This window comes from Sebastes umbrosus, chromosome 14 (genome assembly GCF_015220745.1).
Source record: "Sebastes umbrosus isolate fSebUmb1 chromosome 14, fSebUmb1.pri, whole genome shotgun sequence".
Lineage (NCBI taxonomy): Eukaryota > Metazoa > Chordata > Actinopteri > Perciformes > Sebastidae > Sebastes > Sebastes umbrosus.
In genome coordinates, this window is record NC_051282.1 from 17,597,607 (window position 1) to 17,616,864 (window position 19,258).

General features: G+C 41.5%; 3 protein-coding genes across 3 annotated transcripts; all 3 read left to right on the forward strand.

The window, feature by feature from the left end:
• The first annotated feature begins 166 nt into the window (after positions 1-166).
• On the forward strand, positions 167-5,356 carry LOC119501142 (perforin-1-like). The gene is made up of 5 exons (XM_037791279.1): positions 167-222; positions 2,883-3,458; positions 3,607-3,745; positions 3,856-4,067; positions 4,303-5,356. Exons 2-5 carry the CDS (start codon positions 2,926-2,928, stop codon positions 5,180-5,182), a joined length of 1,764 nt encoding a protein of 587 aa, XP_037647207.1. The 5' UTR covers positions 167-222; positions 2,883-2,925; the 3' UTR covers positions 5,183-5,356.
• Positions 5,357-7,640: 2,284 nt separating this feature from the next.
• Positions 7,641-12,666, forward strand: LOC119502278 (perforin-1-like). Its single transcript, XM_037793142.1, has 5 exons — positions 7,641-7,696; positions 10,362-10,937; positions 11,086-11,224; positions 11,340-11,551; positions 11,787-12,666. Exons 2-5 carry the CDS (start codon positions 10,405-10,407, stop codon positions 12,664-12,666), a joined length of 1,764 nt encoding a protein of 587 aa, XP_037649070.1. The 5' UTR covers positions 7,641-7,696; positions 10,362-10,404.
• Positions 12,667-14,474: 1,808 nt separating this feature from the next.
• On the forward strand, positions 14,475-19,160 carry LOC119502279 (perforin-1-like). The gene is made up of 5 exons (XM_037793143.1): positions 14,475-14,595; positions 16,254-16,829; positions 16,957-17,095; positions 17,186-17,397; positions 17,510-19,160. Exons 2-5 carry the CDS (start codon positions 16,297-16,299, stop codon positions 18,387-18,389), a joined length of 1,764 nt encoding a protein of 587 aa, XP_037649071.1. The 5' UTR covers positions 14,475-14,595; positions 16,254-16,296; the 3' UTR covers positions 18,390-19,160.
• The last annotated feature ends 98 nt before the right edge of the window (positions 19,161-19,258 follow it).

Below are 19,258 nucleotides of genomic sequence, written 5' to 3' on the forward strand. Positions count from 1 at the left end.
ATATACAACTGATGAATAGTCACCTCTCTTCTCACCTAGTAGTTTGGTCATCCTGTCAAACCATTTTCACGCTCTTCTGTTCTCTCAAAGAACCCTCCCACACCTCCACACCTCCACACCCCCATGCCACCCATGTCCTGCTTCCTTGCCTTTAAAAGCACAAAGTACTGATATAGATGCTCACAGTCCGATTCCAACATTCAGTGAACACGCAAGACAAAGGTGAGTCTATGCTGATTAGCTTGTATTGAAATACTTTCAAACTTTACTTCTGTGGGCTACTGAATATAATTATCATGATAATAATGATAATAATAGTAATAATAATAGTAATAATAATAATAATAGCACTAATAATAAAACAAATAACCTTTTTTCATATGGCAGTCTTCATGTTTGTCCCAAGCTTTAGAGATGGGTCTAAAATGACTTAAAACAGGGATCCAGAGATGGTTTCAAGATGGGGTAAACAGTGGCATGTTTAAAATTGGAAGGGGGAGATATTGGTAGACAGCGAGTAATTAATAATGGCTAAAATATCTGGACCAACCGTCTGAAATACTGCTTTTAAAAACCAAGTGGGAATAGTCGGAAGGACGGGTGCAACAGTGATGGAAAGATTTCACTGAAGTGACTGGTGTTATTCAGCAAGTGTAATTCTCAAGCTTATGAACTTGGGAACTTTTCTACATACAAGTGAGGCAGTGATATTCACCAGAAAGTGCTGGAAAATAATCATTTTTGAGAATAATTTGTCAAGCGGACAGTCTCAACATTTAATTCTACTGGAAATGTTTACCCTGTAAAATCATATTCTATACATCAGAAGGACAGATTCAGAAAACTTTTAAATAATGTTTCATTAATTATATTTTTTCACCAATTTTAAAAAGTTAGGACGAACAGTTCACTAATTATTTGACAAAAAAACGACTTGAACACTGTATTGATAAATTACAGCACCCTCGTTCTCGACCTCCCCTCCCCTGTGTCGTGCGTCGGCTCGTCCAGATGCTCCCCACATCATTTTTATGTTCATACGGTTTACACCTCTTCCTAACACACAGCGACCGAGCGAACTCTACCAAATAGAGCGCGAAAAACTGTCCAGATACTATGAACGATGTCACTATTACATAGAGAGAGTGACGTTGATTAATTGTCAGTTGTCAGCGTTGATTTTGACCAGGGAAAATTGGTTGGATGAGCGTTTTTTCAAACAAGCAACACGTCGCTCAGCCTGTTCGCTGGAGCAAGTTAAGACATCTTCATTAGGAAAAACTGAAACAATCTGATGTCCGCTCGTTCGCATTGTGTCCAGTTAGGAAGAGGTGTTATGAGGCGTGGCGCAAATATGCTGGTGCCATTCTGAGTCTCCCAGAGAACCTGATATGGAGAGGGCAGAGAAGAGTACCGGCAGCTTGTGAGAAGTTCCAGTACGCAATAAAAAGTCCCGGTACACCAAGGAGTTGAATGTAGAAGTGCGGGTACTGCGTACTGGTGAGTACCGGTCCACTTCGAGCACTGGATGGAGGTGATATTTTAAAATAGAACGGAAGCAAGCCGCAGAATCTTATTTTGTTACCTTCCCCTTTGTTTCTAGATACTCCCTGCCAGATATCATACTTGTATTTCAGTCAGGACCACTTTAGTCAAAAACACTTATCCCATTTGCAGTAATATATACATTATATTTGGCGGTATGGCTCTGTTCTGGGACCTCCCTGCCCATCCACGCGCATGCGTGGATCCACGAGCCTACGTGGTAACATGAGGCAAGGAGAGCACTCCTCCCTGCCCTTCCATGTGCAGACATGGAAAGCCAAAGGCAGGGAGAGCAGCAGCAAAGACCCCCCTGGGTGCAGAACAGAGCCGGCATCAATGACAACAGAATTGACATTGATTAAGTCATAAACAGTTAGGGGTGGGCGACATATCGAATATAGTCGATGTATCGCGGCTTGTCCCCCCGCGGTACAGAAAACGACTACATCGCGAACATCGAACACAAATTGTCATGTAATGTTTCCAAGCCATCCCTTTTTGTATGAAAGATTAAAATTGTTCCAAAGAACCACTAATGAATATCAACAGAAGGTTTTAATGCAGACATATGCTGCAGGGACTACAAGATCATAATATTAGTGTGATTGTATGCATCAAAGGGTTAAATTGAGCATTTATGAAGTACTTAGAGGATATTTGAAAATATTGCGATATATATCGTGTATTGCGATATAGCTTAAAATATCGCGATATTATCCTAGGCCATACCGCCCAGCCCTAGAAACAGTATTAAAAGGAGGTGGTGGGGTGGAGGTGGGTTGCGAGCAGCTTGTAGAGGAAGCAGCAACGGTAGGCCGGCTGAAGCAGCTTAAATAAGGCGCCCTGTATGAAATTGACCAATGAATGCATAGAGAGGAATCAGCTGATCCGTCAGCTGATGCATCAGCTGATTGGGCTGGCTTAAGATCAGCTGTTATCAGCTGATAGCCATTGTATGAGCAGAGCTTGACATCATGGCCTGCCTGAACTAACGCTACGCTCGATGACTATTTATGCAATTGTAGTACTTTAATATTTGCTTTTCAATCATTTTGTCAGAAACGTCGCAAAAAAGGGGACAGCCAAACGGCCCAGTGTTGGGAGTGCTCGTTACAACTTGTGACTGCCCAAGGTATAAGCTAAAAGGAAATGAAAGGTTGCAGAAAACATCCTGAGGGGCGTACCTGGCTCCCAGCATATTCATTTTAAGTTATTTAGCAAAATTGTTCATAACTACAGTTAGTGTGGAATTCTATACTAGTTTAGTCCGACCAGCAGCTTGTAGTGGTGAAGTAATAAACGGCTTCACATGCTCATGAATCATGTTTCTTTTTCAGGATAAACCATCAGTTTGCATCCATCATCCAACTCAACAGCAACATGTTTCTGTTGAATATTGGCATCTATGCCAGCCTCATACTGTCCCTCCCTCAGTGTACGTATCAATCCTGCACAGAGGGGACACCCAGTCAGTGCGAAGGAGCAGAGTTTGCTCCAGGTACCGATTTGGCCGGAGAAGGCTTTGATATCACCAAATTGGAGCGTAAGGGAGCCTTTGTGCTCGACATGAATCAGTGGAAACACAAGGACAAAACATGCACTCTGTGCAGCAACCCCTATCTGGAGAACAAAAAGCAAAAGCTCCCGTTGTCAGTGGTGGACTGGAGACCAAAGCAGCCCTGCAGTATGAAAGTGGCCAGTGCAGTCCACCGATCCAGTGAGTCTCTGGTCACCTCCAGCTCCTCTTCTGTGAATAACAACTGGCAGGTCAATCTAGATCTTAAAGTAGGACGTAAAGGTGCCTCACTGATGCTAGCTGGTACTCATTCTAAAATGGCTGATTACTCCATGGAAAAAACTAAGAATGACAAGTACAGCTTCACAAGCCAAAGCATGTCCTGTGAGTACTACAGGTAAGAAGACTTTTCTCTACCCACTCCCCTACACACAACGATAAATGCAATGGACAAACTGAATGAACTTTAATGCTCAAATGCTATACTGGTTGTATACCTGTTTCATATTGGTCTGTCTCTCTTTGTCTGGTCTCACTGTGAACAGCTACCGAGTGTCCAACACTCCCAAGTTGCACAGAGAATTTCAAACAGCAGTCAAACAGCTCCCCACAATCTACAGCCCTGAAAACAAGCAACGATTTTACAAACTGATTGATGACTTCGGCACCCACTACGTCACCAAGGTGAACCAAAATGATGGCAAATAAATGTCATTAACAAATTCAAGCATTACAGAAATTATAGAAAGTAATACATTTGCTTATGCGGTATGTGTTTAAATATATCTCTCCAGGTGAAGTTGGGAGGAAGTATTCAATCTGTGACCAGCGTCAGGCAGTGCCAGGCCAGCCTGCAGGGCCTCAGTGTGGAGGAGGTGAACATGTGCCTGGAAGCCGAGGCGTCGGACAGCATCAAGGCTACAATAAAAACTCAAACAAAACACTGCAAGAAGGACATCAAGAAGACAGACAGCAAGTCAGCCTTCTCCAGCCTCTTCAACGACAGGTATAGAACATCTTTGTCATACATTTTGTCACATCTTCTATTCTTTTGCACTTTTAAGTTACTATCTTATACACTGGAAATGCCAAACTGTGGTTGACTTAGATGCCAGAAATATCAGAGTTCAAAAGCTCCCTCTTAATCCAAGACCCACTTTCTGTATCTAAAAGCCGTTGGCTTCTCTAGTGTTCAAATGTATGCACTGGTTCAGTTCTTGAAGCAACTCTCTCCTCTACAGGTTCACAGAAATAAAGGGGGGCCATACCACGGAGCCAGACCTTCTCTTCTCTGCTGATAAAGATCCATCAGCCTACAAAGAATGGCTGAACACAATCCCACAGAACCCAGACATTGTCTCATATTCCCTGGACTCGCTTCACGAGTTACTGCCGACTAACACCACTGTCCGGAAGAACCTGCACTCGGCCATTAGTCATTACATCCTGGAGAAAGCCCTGTGGAAGAACTGTAGTGAGCGCTGTCAGGCCGGCCGCAAGAGCGATCCGAGGGATACCTGCGTTTGCCAATGCCACCACGACCGCGCTGTAAACCAAGACTGCTGTCCGACCCGTAAGGGCATGGCGCGGGTTATCATAACGGTACAACGGGCTGCTGGTCTTTGGGGAGACCACACTACAGCCACAGACGGCTACGTCAGGGTGTTTTTCAACATACGGAAGGAATTGCGTTCTCCTGTCATTTACAACAACAACAACCCCCACTGGGCCATGGTCATCGACCTAGGCTCCCAGGATTTGTCCTCAGGAATTAAAGTGAGATTTGAAGTGTGGGATGAAGACAACAAATGGGACGACGACCTGTTGGGAAAATGTGAGCATGTTCTGACTGCTGGAGTCAAGGAGGATCTCTGTAACATGCATCATGGCCAGCTGTTCTACAAACTGGATGTGAAATGTGCTCCGAGTCTGAGCGGAGATACATGCACGGACTATAAGGCCTCGCCTATGAGTCAAAGCCTGAAGAGGCTGTATGTGTCCCGCCATGCTCATCCTGTTCCAAAGGCCATCCTGTTAGAGATGGGTGTGTTTGTGGATGAAACAAGCTCACAGAGAAACCAGAGTCTTACTGCCGAGACTCCAGAGTTGGATGTGATATAACATGTCTGGCTTTACTGATGCTTATATCCAAGGTATTAGCAACATATTCTCACGGCAGTTCGTGAAATAGTCACAAAATGTAATCTATTTGATTTGTGTACACAGACACACTTTTTCATGACGCTCAGCACGACTTTTAATAAAAACACATTTTTTGTGCATTTACCTACAAATGTCCAGCATGTTCCGCTCCAGTCTTTTCAAAATAATACTACTTCGTTAGGTTTAGGAAAAGATCGTCTTGGTTAGGTTTAGGCAACAAAACAAATTATTTAGGTTTAGGAAAAGATCGTGATTTGGGTTTAAATAACTCCGGAAGTGCCGTAACTTAAGTACGGAAGTTACGTGACAAATCAACTTTGACTTCTGATTTCACACGGGACACAAACGCCGGTGTCCTGGGCAAAAGTCCTGTGTTTTTTGACCCACCCATCCGACCTACTCCCTACGCTGTGTTCGCCGCTCTTTATACTTCCCGGTTCACAGTTACGTGGATTACATACAAATTGATTTTGTGAGGGAAAAAAAGTGAAATTCATGTCTATGTACAAGAATCAGTACATTCAATTTTGTGACTATTTCACGAACTGCTGTGCGACTGGGCAGTTTGATACAGTTAATCTAAATTAAGCAAAAGGCACAACAGTTGGGGAAGAATTAACAAACTGTTGACAAAGTGGCTGCGACTCAATATCAGGAAAATGCCCTCTATATTTTGCGTTCAGTTTTTATTTCAGTTTAATCTACATTGAGGTCTTCTGGTAGTAAAAGTAAAATGAGATTTGTGTTTGACAAAAGACTATTGTCATTAGAGGCTAGATAGAAAAGACAGCGTCAATATTTTCATGTATCTTCATATTTGCATCAGATAGTGCTCATTAGACACTGGCCTCTTTTGTTCCTGCAGTTGTTGAAATGTGAGTTTGATTCAATGCTGCTTTTACTTTCAACCTTATCTTTGCCTTATTTTGCATTTTTAAAGCATTGTATTGTTTTTTTATGGGCATTTATAACATGTACTAGTGTGTTTCATATATTTTAATCACATTATTGCCTTGTTGATTTTTTTACATGATGTTTGACTCCCATTTCTAAAGAGAGAAGTGAAGGATAGAACAATAAAGCTTTATGTTTAGATCACACATGTAGAGTTCATTACACATGTAATGTCATCATATTAGAAATGTTTTATATATTTTACAGTCAGTTTCTCTCCTAGTTGCACTCTTTTTTTCTACATCTCATGCATTTATCAGTTTTCATTGATGTTTTTTCTTGTTATCTTATCTGTAATACCCTTTTTGGTCATTTCAAAAATGTTAATTTCTCCATCTTGGATTTACTTTTCAGTATTCTTAATAAATGGCTTTTACATATGCTAAAACGGTTCTAACTCATACTTGTATGGCTATATGTTGTTTGTGTATTTCAATTTAGACTCATTTACTTTGCTGCTGAAACAGACAGATTCTATCACGGGGCTCAGTAAAACTTTTATCCCAGTTTATCATATATAAATATTAAGTTACTTTGTGCTTTTGATGAACTTAAGATTTTGATCATTAGAGTGTGACAGTCTCCTAATCTTACTAAGTACGGCCACAGCCCACCACCACTTCAGAGAAATGATAGGTCTGTAGTATCTGGTTCGTTATTGACTGGAAAGCCAACCATACTTTCTGTTGTCACTATCCGTTTGAGTTTATCTACAGACCTCCAGCTCCTCCCTCTCAGTACTGGGGCTGCTCAACATCTATGAAACTGTCGAACCACTTCATAGTCAAGTCAGCAGACTGACTGTTGGGCTTGAGTTTGCCATGTTATGATTTTAGCATATTTTCTATGCTAAATATAGTATCTGTGAGGGTTTCTCGACAATATTTGTCGTTGTTTTGTGTTGTTAATTGATCGGTCGCGAACCGAAAAAGGTTGAAAACCACTGCTTTATACATGTGTAAAGAACTCTGTACTGCTTTATGCAAAGCTGATTAGATGCTAAACTGCATTTCATTGTCTCACTGTGCAATGACAAAGCATCTAATCTAATCTAAAAATGAACGGTTTCTTCTCCCTCAATTAGAGATACAGTATATACATTTCCCCATATTAGATTTACTTTTGTTTAGTATGTATACATAAATAATATTTTTTAATATGTTATAATGGTCAGATGTGGCTATATTTTGTTTGTCTATTTTAATGTAGATTCATTTTCTTCTCAGTGTCAGTATTTGCTGCTGAAACACCCCGTTTTTCTCAAAGTGGCAAACTAAAATTTGATCTCAGCGCATCATATACAACTGATGAATAGTCATCTCTGTTCTCACCTAGTAGTTTGGTCATCCTGTCAAACCATTTTCACGCTCTTCTGTTCTCTCAAAGAACCCTCCCACACCCCCACACCTCCACACCCCCATGCTACCCATGTCCTGCTTCCTTGCCTTTAAAAGCACAAAGTACTAATATAGATGCTCACAGTCCGATTCCAACATTCAGTGAACACGCAAGACAAAGGTGAGTCTATGCTGATTAGCTTGTATTGAAATACTCTCAAACTTTACTTCTGTGGGCTACTGAATATAATTATCATGATAATAATGATAATAATAGTAATAATAATAATAATAGCACTAATAATAAAACAAATAACCTTTTTTCATATGGCAGTCTTCATGTTTGTCCCAAGCTTTAGAGATGGGTCTAAAATGACTTAAAACAGGGATCCAGAGATGGTTTCAAGATGGGGTAAACAGTGGCGTGTTTAAAATTGGAAGGGGGAGATATTGGTAGACAGAGAGCAATTAATAATGGCTAAAATATCTGGACCAACCGTCTGAAATACTGCTTTTAAAAACCAAGTGGGAATAGTCGGAAGGACGGGTGCATGATTTTGAAAGTGCAACAGTGATGGAAAGATTTCACTGAAGTGACTGGTGTTATTCAGCAAGTGTAATTCTCAAGCTTATGAACTTGGGAACTTTTCTACATACAAGTGAGGCAGTGATATTCACCAGAAAGTGCTGGAAAATAATCATTTTTGAGAATAATTTGTCAAGCGGACAGTCTCAACATTTAATTCTACTGGAAATGTTTACCCTGTAAAATCATATTCTATACATCAGAAGGACAGATTCAGAAAACTTTTAAATAATGTTTCATTAATTATATTTTTTCACCAATTTTAAAAAGTTAGGACGAACAGTTCACTAATTATTTGACAAAAAAAACGACTTGAACACTGTATTGATAAATTACAGCACCCTCGTTCTCGACCTCCCCTCCCCTGTGTCGTGCGTCGGCTCGTCCAGATGCTCCCCACATCATTTTTATGTTCATACGGTTTACACCTCTTCCTAACACACAGCGATCGAGCGAACTCTACCAAATAGAGCGCGAAAAACTGTCCAGATACTATGAACGATGTCACTATTACATAGAGAGAGTGACGTTGATTAATTGTCAGTTGTCAGCGTTGATTTTGACCAGGGAAAATTGGTTGGATGAGCGTTTTTTCAAACAAGCGACACGTCGCTCAGCCTGTTCGCTGGAGCAAGTTAAGACATCTTCATTAGGAAAAACTGAAACAATCTGATGTCCGCTCGTTCGCATTGTGTCCAGTTAGGAAGAGGTGTTATGAGGCGTGGCGCAAATATGCTGGTGCCATTCTGAGTCTCCCAGAGAACCTGATATGGAGAGGGCAGAGAAGAGTACCGGCAGCTTGTGAGAAGTTCCAGTACGCAATAAAAAGTCCCGGTACGCCAAGGAGTTGAATGTAGAAGTGCGGGTACTGCGTACTGGTGAGTACCGGTCCACTTCGAGCACTGGATGGAGGTGATATTTTAAAATAGAACGGAAGCAAGCCGCAGAATCTTATTTTGTTACCTTCCCCTTTGTTTCTAGATACTCCCTGCCAGATTTCATACTTGTATTTCAGTCAGGACCACTTTAGTCAAAAACACTTATCCCATTTGCAGTAATATATACATTATATTTGGCGGTATGGCTCTGTTCTGGGACCTCCCTGCCCATCCACGCGCATGCGTGGATCCACGAGCCTACGTGGTAGCATGAGGCAAGGAGAGCACTCCTCCCTGCCCTTCCATGTGCAGACATGGAAAGCCAAAGGCAGGGAGAGCAGCAGCAAAGACCCCCCTGGGTGCAGAACAGAGCCGGCATCAATGACAACAGAATTGACATTGATTAAGTCATAAACAGTTAGGGGTGGGCGACATATCGAATATAGTCGATGTATCGCGGCTTGTCCCCCCGCGGTACAGAAAACGACTACATCGCGAACATCGAACACAAATTGTCATGTAATGTTTCCAAGCCATCCCTTTTTGTATGAAAGATTAAAATTGTTCCAAAGAACCACTAATGAATATCAACAGAAGGTTTTAATGCAGACATATGCTGCAGGGACTAGAAGATCATAATATTAGTGTGATTGTATGCATCAAAGGGTTAAATTGAGCATTTATGAAGTACTTAGAGGATATTTGAAAATATTGCGATATATATCGTGTATTGCGATATAGCCTAAAATATCGCGATATTATCCTAGGCCATACCGCCCAGCCCTAGAAACAGTATTAAAAGGAGGTGGTGGGGTGGAGGTGGGTTGCGAGCAGCTTGTAGAGGAAGCAGCAACGGTAGGCCGGCTGAAGCAGCTTAAATAAGGCGCCCTGTATGAAATTGACCAATGAATGCATAGAGAGGAATCAGCTGATCCGTCAGCTGATGCATCAGCTGATTGGGCTGGCTTAAGATCAGCTGTTATCAGCTGATAGCCATTGTATGAGCAGAGCTTGACATCATGGCCTGCCTGAACTAACGCTACGCTCGATGACTATTTATGCAATTGTAGTACTTTAATATTTGCTTTTCAATCATTTTGTCAGAAACGTCGCAAAAAAGGGGACGGCCAAACGGCCCAGTGTTGGGAGTGCTCGTTACAACTTGTGACTGCCCAAGGTATAAGCTAAAAGGAAACGAAAGGTTGCAGAAAACATCCTGAGGGGCGTACCTGGCTCCCAGCATATTCATTTTAAGTTATTTAGCAAAATTGTTCATAACTACAGTTAGTGTGGAATTCTATACTAGTTTAGTCCGACCAGCAGCTTGTAGTGGTGAAGTAATAAACAGCTTCACATGCTCATGAATCATGTTTCTTTTTCAGGATAAACCATCAGCTTGCATCCATCATCCAACTCAACAGCAACATGTTTCTGTTGAATATTGGCATCTATGCCAGCCTCATACTGTCCCTCCCTCAGTGTACCCATCAATCCTGCACAGAGGGGACACCCAGTCAGTGCAAAGAAGCAGAGTTTGCTCCAGGTACCGATTTGGCCGGAGAAGGCTTTGATATCACCAAATTGGAGCGTAAGGGAGCCTTTGTGATCAACATGAATCAGTGGGAACACAAGGACAAAACATGCACTCTGTGCAGCAACCCCTATCTGGAGAACAAAAAGCAAAAGCTCCCGTTGTCAGTGGTGGACTGGAGACCAAAGCAGTCCTGCAGCATGAAAGTGGCCAGTGCAGTCCACCGATCCAGTGAGTCTCTGGTCACCTCCAGCTCCTCTTCTGTGAATAACAACTGGCAGGTCAATCTAGATCTTAAAGTAGGACGTAAAGGTGCCTCACTGATGCTAGCTGGTACTCATTCTAAAATGGCTGATTACTCCATGGAAAAAACTAAGAATGACAAGTACAGCTTCACAAGCCAAAGCATGTCCTGTGAGTACTACAGGTAAGAAGACTTTTCTCTACCCACTCCCCTACACGCAACAATAAATGCAATGGACAAACTGAATGAACTTTAATGCTCAAATGCTATACTGGTTGTATACCTGTTTCATATTGGTCTATCTTTCTTTGTCTGGTCTCACTGTGAACAGCTACCGAGTGTCCAACACTCCCAAGTTGCACAGAGAATTTCAAACAGCAGTCAAACAGCTCCCCACAATCTACAGCCCTGAAAACAAGCAACGATTTTACAAACTGATTGATGACTTCGGCACCCACTACGTCACCAAGGTGAACCAAAATGATGGCAAATAAATGCAATGTCATTAACAAATTCAAGCATTACAGAAATTATAGAAAGTAATACATTTGCTTATGCGGTATGTGTTTAAATATATCTCTCCAGGTGAAGTTGGGAGGAAGTATTCAATCTGTGACCAGCGTCAGGCAGTGCCAGGCCAGCCTGCAGGGCCTCAGTGTGGAGGAGGTAAACATGTGCCTGGAAGCCGAGGCGTCGGCCAGCATCAAGGCTACAATAAAAACTCAAACAAAACACTGCAAGAAGGACATCGAGAAGACAGACAGCAAGTCAGCCTTCTCCAGCCTCTTCAACGACAGGTATAGAACATCTTTGTCATACATTTTGTCACATCTTCTATTCTTTTGCACTTTTAAGTTACTATCTTATACACTGGAAATGCCAAACTGTGGTTGACTTAGATGCCAGAAATATCAGAGTTCAAAAGCTCCCTCTTAATCCAAGACCCACTTTCTGTATCTAAAAGCCGTTGGCTTCTCTAGTGTTCAAATGTATGCACTGGTTCAGTTCTTGAAGCAACTCTCTCCTCTACAGGTTCACAGAAATAAAGGGGGGCCATACCACGGAGCCAGACCTTCTCTTCTCTGCTGATAAAGATCCATCAGCCTACAAAGAATGGCTGAACACAATCCCACAGAACCCAGACATTGTCTCATATTCCCTGGACTCGCTTCACGAGTTACTGCCGACTAACACCACTGTCCGGAAGAACCTGCGCTCGGCCATTAGTCATTACATCCTGGAGAAAGCCCTGTGGAAGAACTGTAGTGAGCGCTGTCAGGCCGGCCGCAAGAGCGATCCGAGGGATACCTGCGTTTGCCAATGCCACCACGACCGCGCTGTAAACCAAGACTGCTGTCCGACCCGTAAGGGCATGGCGCGGGTCATCATAACGGTACAACGGGCTGCTGGTCTTTGGGGAGACCACACTACAGCCACAGACGGCTACGTCAGGGTGTTTTTCAACATACGGAAGGAATTGCGTTCTCCTGTCATTTACAACAACAACAACCCCCACTGGGCCATGGTCATCGACCTAGGCTCCCAGGATTTGTCCTCAGGAATTAAAGTGAGATTTGAAGTGTGGGATGAAGACAACAGCTGGGATGACAACCTGTTGGGAAAATGTGAGCATGTTCTGACTGCTGGAGTCAAGGAGGATCTCTGTAACATGCATCATGGCCAGCTGTTCTACAAACTGGATGTGAAATGTGCTCCGAGTCTGAGCGGAGATACATGCACGGACTATAAGGCCTCGCCTATGAGTCAAAGCCTGAAGAGGCTGTATGTGTCCCGCCATGCTCATCCTGTTCCAAAGGCCATCCTGTTAGAGATGGGTGTGTTTGTGGATGAAACAAGCTCACAGAGAAACCAGAGTCTTACTGCCGAGACTCCAGAGTTGGATGTGATATAACATGTCTGGCTTTACTGATGCTTATATCCAAGGTATTAGCAACATATTCTCACGGCAGTTCGTGAAATAGTCACAAAATGTAATCTATTTGATTTGTGTACACAGACACACTTTTTCATGACGCTCAGCACGGCTTTTAATAAAAACACATTTTTTGTGCATTTACCTACGAATGTCCAGCATGTTCCGCTCCAGTCTTTTCAAAATAATACTACTTCGTTAGGTTTAGGAAAAGATCGTCTTGGTTAGGTTTAGGCAACAAAACAAATTATTTAGGTTTAGGAAAAGATCGTGATTTGGGTTTAAATAACTCCGGAAGTGCCGTAACTTAAGTACGGAAGTTACGTGACAAATCAACTTTGACTTCTGATTTCACACGGGACACAAACGCCGGTGTCCTGGGCAAAAGTCCTGTGTTTTTTGACCCACCCATCCGACCTACTCCCTACGCTGTGTTCGCCGCTCTTTATACTTCCCGGTTCCCAGTTACGTGGATTACATACAAATTGATTTTGTGAGGGAAAAAAAGTGAAATTCATGCCTATGTACAAGAATCAGTACATTCAATTTTGTGACTATTTCACGAACTGCTGTGCGACTGGGCAGTTTGATACAGTTAATCTAAATTAAGCAAAAGGCACAACAGTTGGGGAAGAATTAACAAACTGTTGACAAAGTGGCTGCGACTCAATATCAGGAAAATGCCCTCTATATTTTGCGTTCAGTTTTTATTTCAGTTTAATCTACATCGAGGTCTTCTGGTAGTAAAAGTAAAATGAGATTTGTGTTTGACAAAAGACTATTGTCATTAGAGGCTAGATAGAAAAGACAGCGTCAATATTTTCATGTATCTTCATATTTGCATCAGATAGTGCTCATTAGACACTGGCCTCTTTTGTTCCTGCAGTTGTTGAAATGTGAGTTTGATTCAATGCTGCTTTTACTTTCAACCTTATCTTTGCCTTATTTTGCATTTTTAAAGCATTGTATTGTTTCTTTATGTGCATTTATAACATGTACTAGTGTGTTTCATATATTTTAATCACATTATTGCCTTGTTGATTTTTTTACATGATGTTTGACTCCCATTTCTAAAGAGAGAAGTGAAGGATAGAACAATAAAGCTTTATGTTTAGATCACACATGTAGAGTTCATTACACATGTAATGTCATCATGTTAGAAATGTTTTATATATTTTACAGTCAGTTTCTCTCCTAGTTGCACTCTTTTTTTCTACATCTCCTCATGCATTTATCAGTTTTCATTGATGTTTTTTCTTGTTATCTTATCTGTAATACCCTTTTTGGTCATTTCAAAAATGTTAATTTCTCCATCTTGGATTTACCTTTCAGTATTCTTAATAAATGGCTTTTACATATGCTAAAACGGTTCTAACTCATACTTGTATGGCTATATGTTGTTTGTGTATTTCAATTTAGACTCATTTACTTTGCTGCTGAAACAGACAGATTCTATCACGGGGCTCGGTAAAACTTTTATCCCAGTTTATCATATATAAATATTAAGTTACTTTGTGCTTTTGATGAACTTAAGACTTTGATCATTATAGTGTGACAGTCTCCTGCTCTCACTAAGTACGGCCACAGCCCACCACCACTTCAGAGAAATGATAGGTCTGTGGTATCTGGTTCGTTATTGACTGGAAAGCCAACCATACTTTCTGTTGTCACTATCCGCTTGAGTTTATCTACAGACCTCCAGCTCCTCCCTCTCAGTACTGGGGCTGCTCAACATCTATGAAACTGTCGAACCACTTCTCCCCCCCCCCCCCGTCTCTCATAAAGACCACCGTCACCTCACCCCCTCACCACCTCCCGCCCTGCTTTTTTGACATTTAAAAGTGCAAAGCGCTGATATTCATGCTCACAGTCAGTTTCACAAGTACAGCGTGAACAGGCAAGGCGAAGGTGAGTCTAAGCTGATTCTGAAATATTCTTTCACTTTATTCGAACATATGTAACCGTCTGTGGGTTATTTAATATTGTGTTAAGTTATTAAGCATCCGGTAAACTGTTAATTGCTGGATCATTGAGTAATTCTATAGTATAGTTCAGTCCTGTCACATCTGTGAGAGTTTAAAATATTCAATGAGCTATTTTACTGTAAGACAAGTCCACTGATGTATAGAGCAACTGTTGACCAAAGCAATCGTGTGGTCGTGACAGTTGTGGAGATTCAAATGCAGTTGTAAAAACATTGGTCTTAAGAGAGGATTTTAAAAATGGCGATAGACTAGAAAGGCCTGACAGTAAGGGCTAAAATGTTCCACAGTCTGAGAGGCAACAATGGAAAATGTTTGATCACCTTTGAATTTTGACTAAGAATGTAGAATAGTAAAGAGTAACTGATCAGAACGTTTAAGAAGTCTAGAGCTGGAGTAGATGCTTAAGAGATCCGAGATATAAATTTGTGCCGATTTATACAGAGCTTAAAGGCAATAAAATAATCTTTAAATCAATTCTATATTTCATTGGTCTCTATTCTTGGTGCCAGTGAGGAAATTCTTGACAAACAGCAGGCAAGACAAGGATGACTGACTGACGCACATAAAGAAAGTTACAGCCGTTAAGATGCGGAATATGAAACATGTAAAACAGTCTCCTGATCCCTAGAAGACAGATAAGACTTTATAATCGCAAGGCGGAAAAAGCTACTACTAATGACACTGCTTGTCAAATTTTACGGTACATTCAAAAGTGACATATAGACCTTTGCATGTTGAGGGACATTTGTCTTTATCTCATTTAGCTGAAGAACATTTTTGAACGTCCAGTGCTTGACACCATTGTGGCAAATGAGAAGCAACTTAAAGGTGCCCCGCTGAGTTTTCTTGTAAAGAAACAAAAGTTATGATTACCTCACGTGTTTCTCACCAAAACGCAGTGTGCTTATCCTTGAGGTATAATAAACGGCGTTGAATGCATTTCCTTCCTCATCACATTTTCACAAATAAACTTGGGATGTCATGTTTCCTCGAAGCAAACCCAAGTGAAAGCATAATAACAGAGGTCCTAAAATAGAGCCTTGAGGTACACCACAAGAAGAAGAATCAAAGGAAAATTAAGAGTTATCACTCGTAAGTGAAACTGATCTAGAGTATTGTGCAGACGAGACTCAAACCACGAGGCCTTATCTTGTATATGAACTTTGAGACGGCCTTAAAGAACAGAATGGCAAACTTTATCAAAAGCAGCAGATGGATCAAATACAATTTAAATAACATAATTTCAACAGACATTTGTCCAAAATGTTGTTGTGGTCTACAAAGGAGAGAAGCTAAGACAGCTTTAACCAAGACCTTAGGTAAAGATAACATTTATGAGATTGTCCTTAAGTTATTAAGTACGATCAGATATAGAGTAGGGTTTTTTTTAAGAAAGATGTATCACTGTATGTTTAAAGGAGGATTGGACACAAACTAAAGAGGTGTTAATTAAGGATAAAATATTGGCCCAAAAAATGTCAAACACAGAATTACTATATGTCCAACGTCAAAGTAGTAGTGGTGCACTAACAAACTGCTTCACTTGCTCATGTTTGTTCAACTATAATGTTTCTTTTTCAGGATAAACCATCAGCTTGCATCCATCATCCGACTCAACAGCAACATGTTTCTGTTGAATATTGGCATCTATGCCAGCCTCATACTGTCCCTCCCTCAGTGTACCCATCAATCCTGCACAGAGGGGACACCCAGTCAGTGCAAAGAAGCAGAGTTTGCTCCAGGTACCAATTTGGCCGGTGAAGGCTTTGATATCACCAAAATGGAGCGTAAGGGAGCCTTTGTGCTCGACATGAATCAGTGGAAACACAAGGACAAAACATGTACCCTGTGCAGCAACCCCTATCTGGAGAACAAAAAGCAAAAGCTCCCGTTGTCAGTGGTGGACTGGAGACCAAAGCAGTCCTGCAGCATGAAAGTGGCCAGTGCAGTCCACCGATCCAGTGAGTCTCTGGTCACCTCCAGCTCCTCTTCTGTGGATAACACCTGGCAGGCCAATCTAGACGTTGATGCGGGTAAAAAAGGCGGTTCAGTAATGCTAGCTGGAGCTCATTCTAAACTGGCTGAGTACTCTATGGAAAAAACTAAGAGTGACAAGTTCAGCTTCACAAGCCAAAGCATGTCCTGTGAGTACTACAGGTAAGAAGACGAGGACTGGGATGAAACTTTTCATACTCACACACTCCCCTAGCTCTGTCAATGCATACAATAATTTTATACATCTGTTTCATATTGGTCTTTCTTTGTCTGATCTCACGGTGAACAGCTACCGAGTGTCCAGCACTGCCAAGTTGCACAGAGAATTTCGAAAAGCAGTGAAACAGCTCCCCACAATCTACAGCCCTGAAAACAAGCAACGATTTTACAAACTGATTGACAACTTCGGCACCCACTACGTCACCAAGGTGAACCAACATTATGAAAACAATTTTTAAAAATTAACAACAAAGCAGCAGATTTGCTTATGCGGTATGTGTTTAAATATATCACTCCAGGTGAAGTTGGGAGGAAGTGTTCAATCTGTGACCAGCGTCAGGCAGTGCCAGGCCAGCCTGCAGGGCCTCAGTATGGAGGAGGTGAACATGTGCCTGGAAGCCGAGGCGTCCGCCAGCATCAAGGCTACAATCAAAACTCAATCAAAACACTGCAACAAGGACATCGACAAGATGGAAGGCAAGACATCCTTCTCCAGCCTCTTCAACGACAGGTATTTTCTCAAATATTTTGTCACGTTTTCTATTTATTAACATACTTTGACTATTTTCAGCACCAAAAAAGCCAAATTGGCACAGTTCTTGAAGCAACTCTCTCCTCTACAGGTTCACAGAAATAAAGGGGGGCCATACCACAGAGCCAGACCTTCTCTTCTCTGCTGACAAAAATCCATCAGCCTACAAAGAATGGCTGAACACAATCCCACAGAACCCAGACATTGTCTCATATTCCCTGGACGCGCTTCACGAGTTACTGCCGACTAACACCGCTGTCCGGAAGAACCTGCGCTCGGCCATTAGTCATTACATCCTGGAGAAAGGCTTGTGGAAGAACTGTAGTGAGCGCTGTCAGGCCGGCATCAAGAGCGACCCGAGGGATACCTGCGTCTGCCAATGCCACAACGACCCCGGTGTTAACCAAGACTGCTGTCCGACCCGTAAGGGCATAGCGCGGGTCATCATAACTGTACAACGGGCTGCTGGTCTTTGGGGAGACCACACCACAGCCACAGACGGCTACGTCAAGGTGTCCTTTAACGGGATGATGTTCCAGCGTTCTCATGTCATTTACAACAACAACTACCCCCACTGGGCCATGGTCGTCGACCTGGGGCCACAGGATTTGTCCTCAGGAAATAAAGTGAGATTTGAAGTGTGGGATGAAGACAACAAATGGGACGACGACCTGTTGGGCGCATGTGAGCAAGTTCTGACTGCTGGAGTCAAGGAGGATCTCTGTAACCTGCAACATGGCCAGCTGTTCTACAAACTGGAGGTGAAATGTGCTCCGAGTCTGAGCGGAGATACATGCACGGACTATAAGGCCTCGCCTATGAGTCAAAGTCTGAAGAAGCTGTATGTGTCCCGCCATGCTCATCCTATTCCAAAGGCCATCCTGTTAGAGATGGGTGTCTTTGTGGATGAAACAAGCTCACAGAGAAACCAGAGTCTTACTGTCGAGACTCCAAAGTTGGATGTGATATAACATGATTGGCTTTACTGATGCTTACATTACATAGCAACATTACTCTTTTTATTAGGTGTATCGATGAGGTTAATTGAAGCAAAATGATTTATCCATAACTGACATCCCTAAATCTCTACTGATCATAAAGAATGAGAAGTCTGTTGGGGAAGAATATTTTATGTATTGACAAAAAGGCTGCAAATCAATTATGGAAAATGTTCCTAATATTTGGTATTTTCAGTTTTTGTTCAGTTTAATGTAAATTTAAGTCTGCAGTTTACAGTTTCTGTATACATGTTTGACAGAAGAGTATTGTTAAACAAAGCTCTCAGAAATCAACATCAGCAAAAGATCGAAATGACTGAAATGTATTGCTAAAATGTTTAAAATATATTCAAAATGTGAACAACAGCATAAGCAGAGATGATACTTCTATTGTTTTTATATACTGTATCTGTGTATTTGTATCATATAGTACCCATTATACTGGACTTGTCTTTCACAGCATATGCAGTAAATCATCAAAAAGTTCTTGCAGCTGTCAAAATGTGAATTTGATTCAATACAGCATTTACTTCTAAACTTATTTATACCTTATGTTTGACATGCTTTTATATAAAAAAGAATGTTTGCAGATTGTGCAATTTTTGTGTAGCATTTTAATATATATACAAACATTTATATCATGTACCAGTGTGTTTTATGTATTTTAATCACGTCATGAATTTGTGTGTTTTTATTTACATATTGTTTGTTTTTCAAGAATAAAAGCATAATATTTGAACTGCTCGTAGTATCTGATGTTTCATCTCATTACTTTTGGTTTGAGAGTTCGTGTTGCGTTTATCTTCGGCGGTGTTGCCCAATATCAGAAAGGAAGTGGTAAA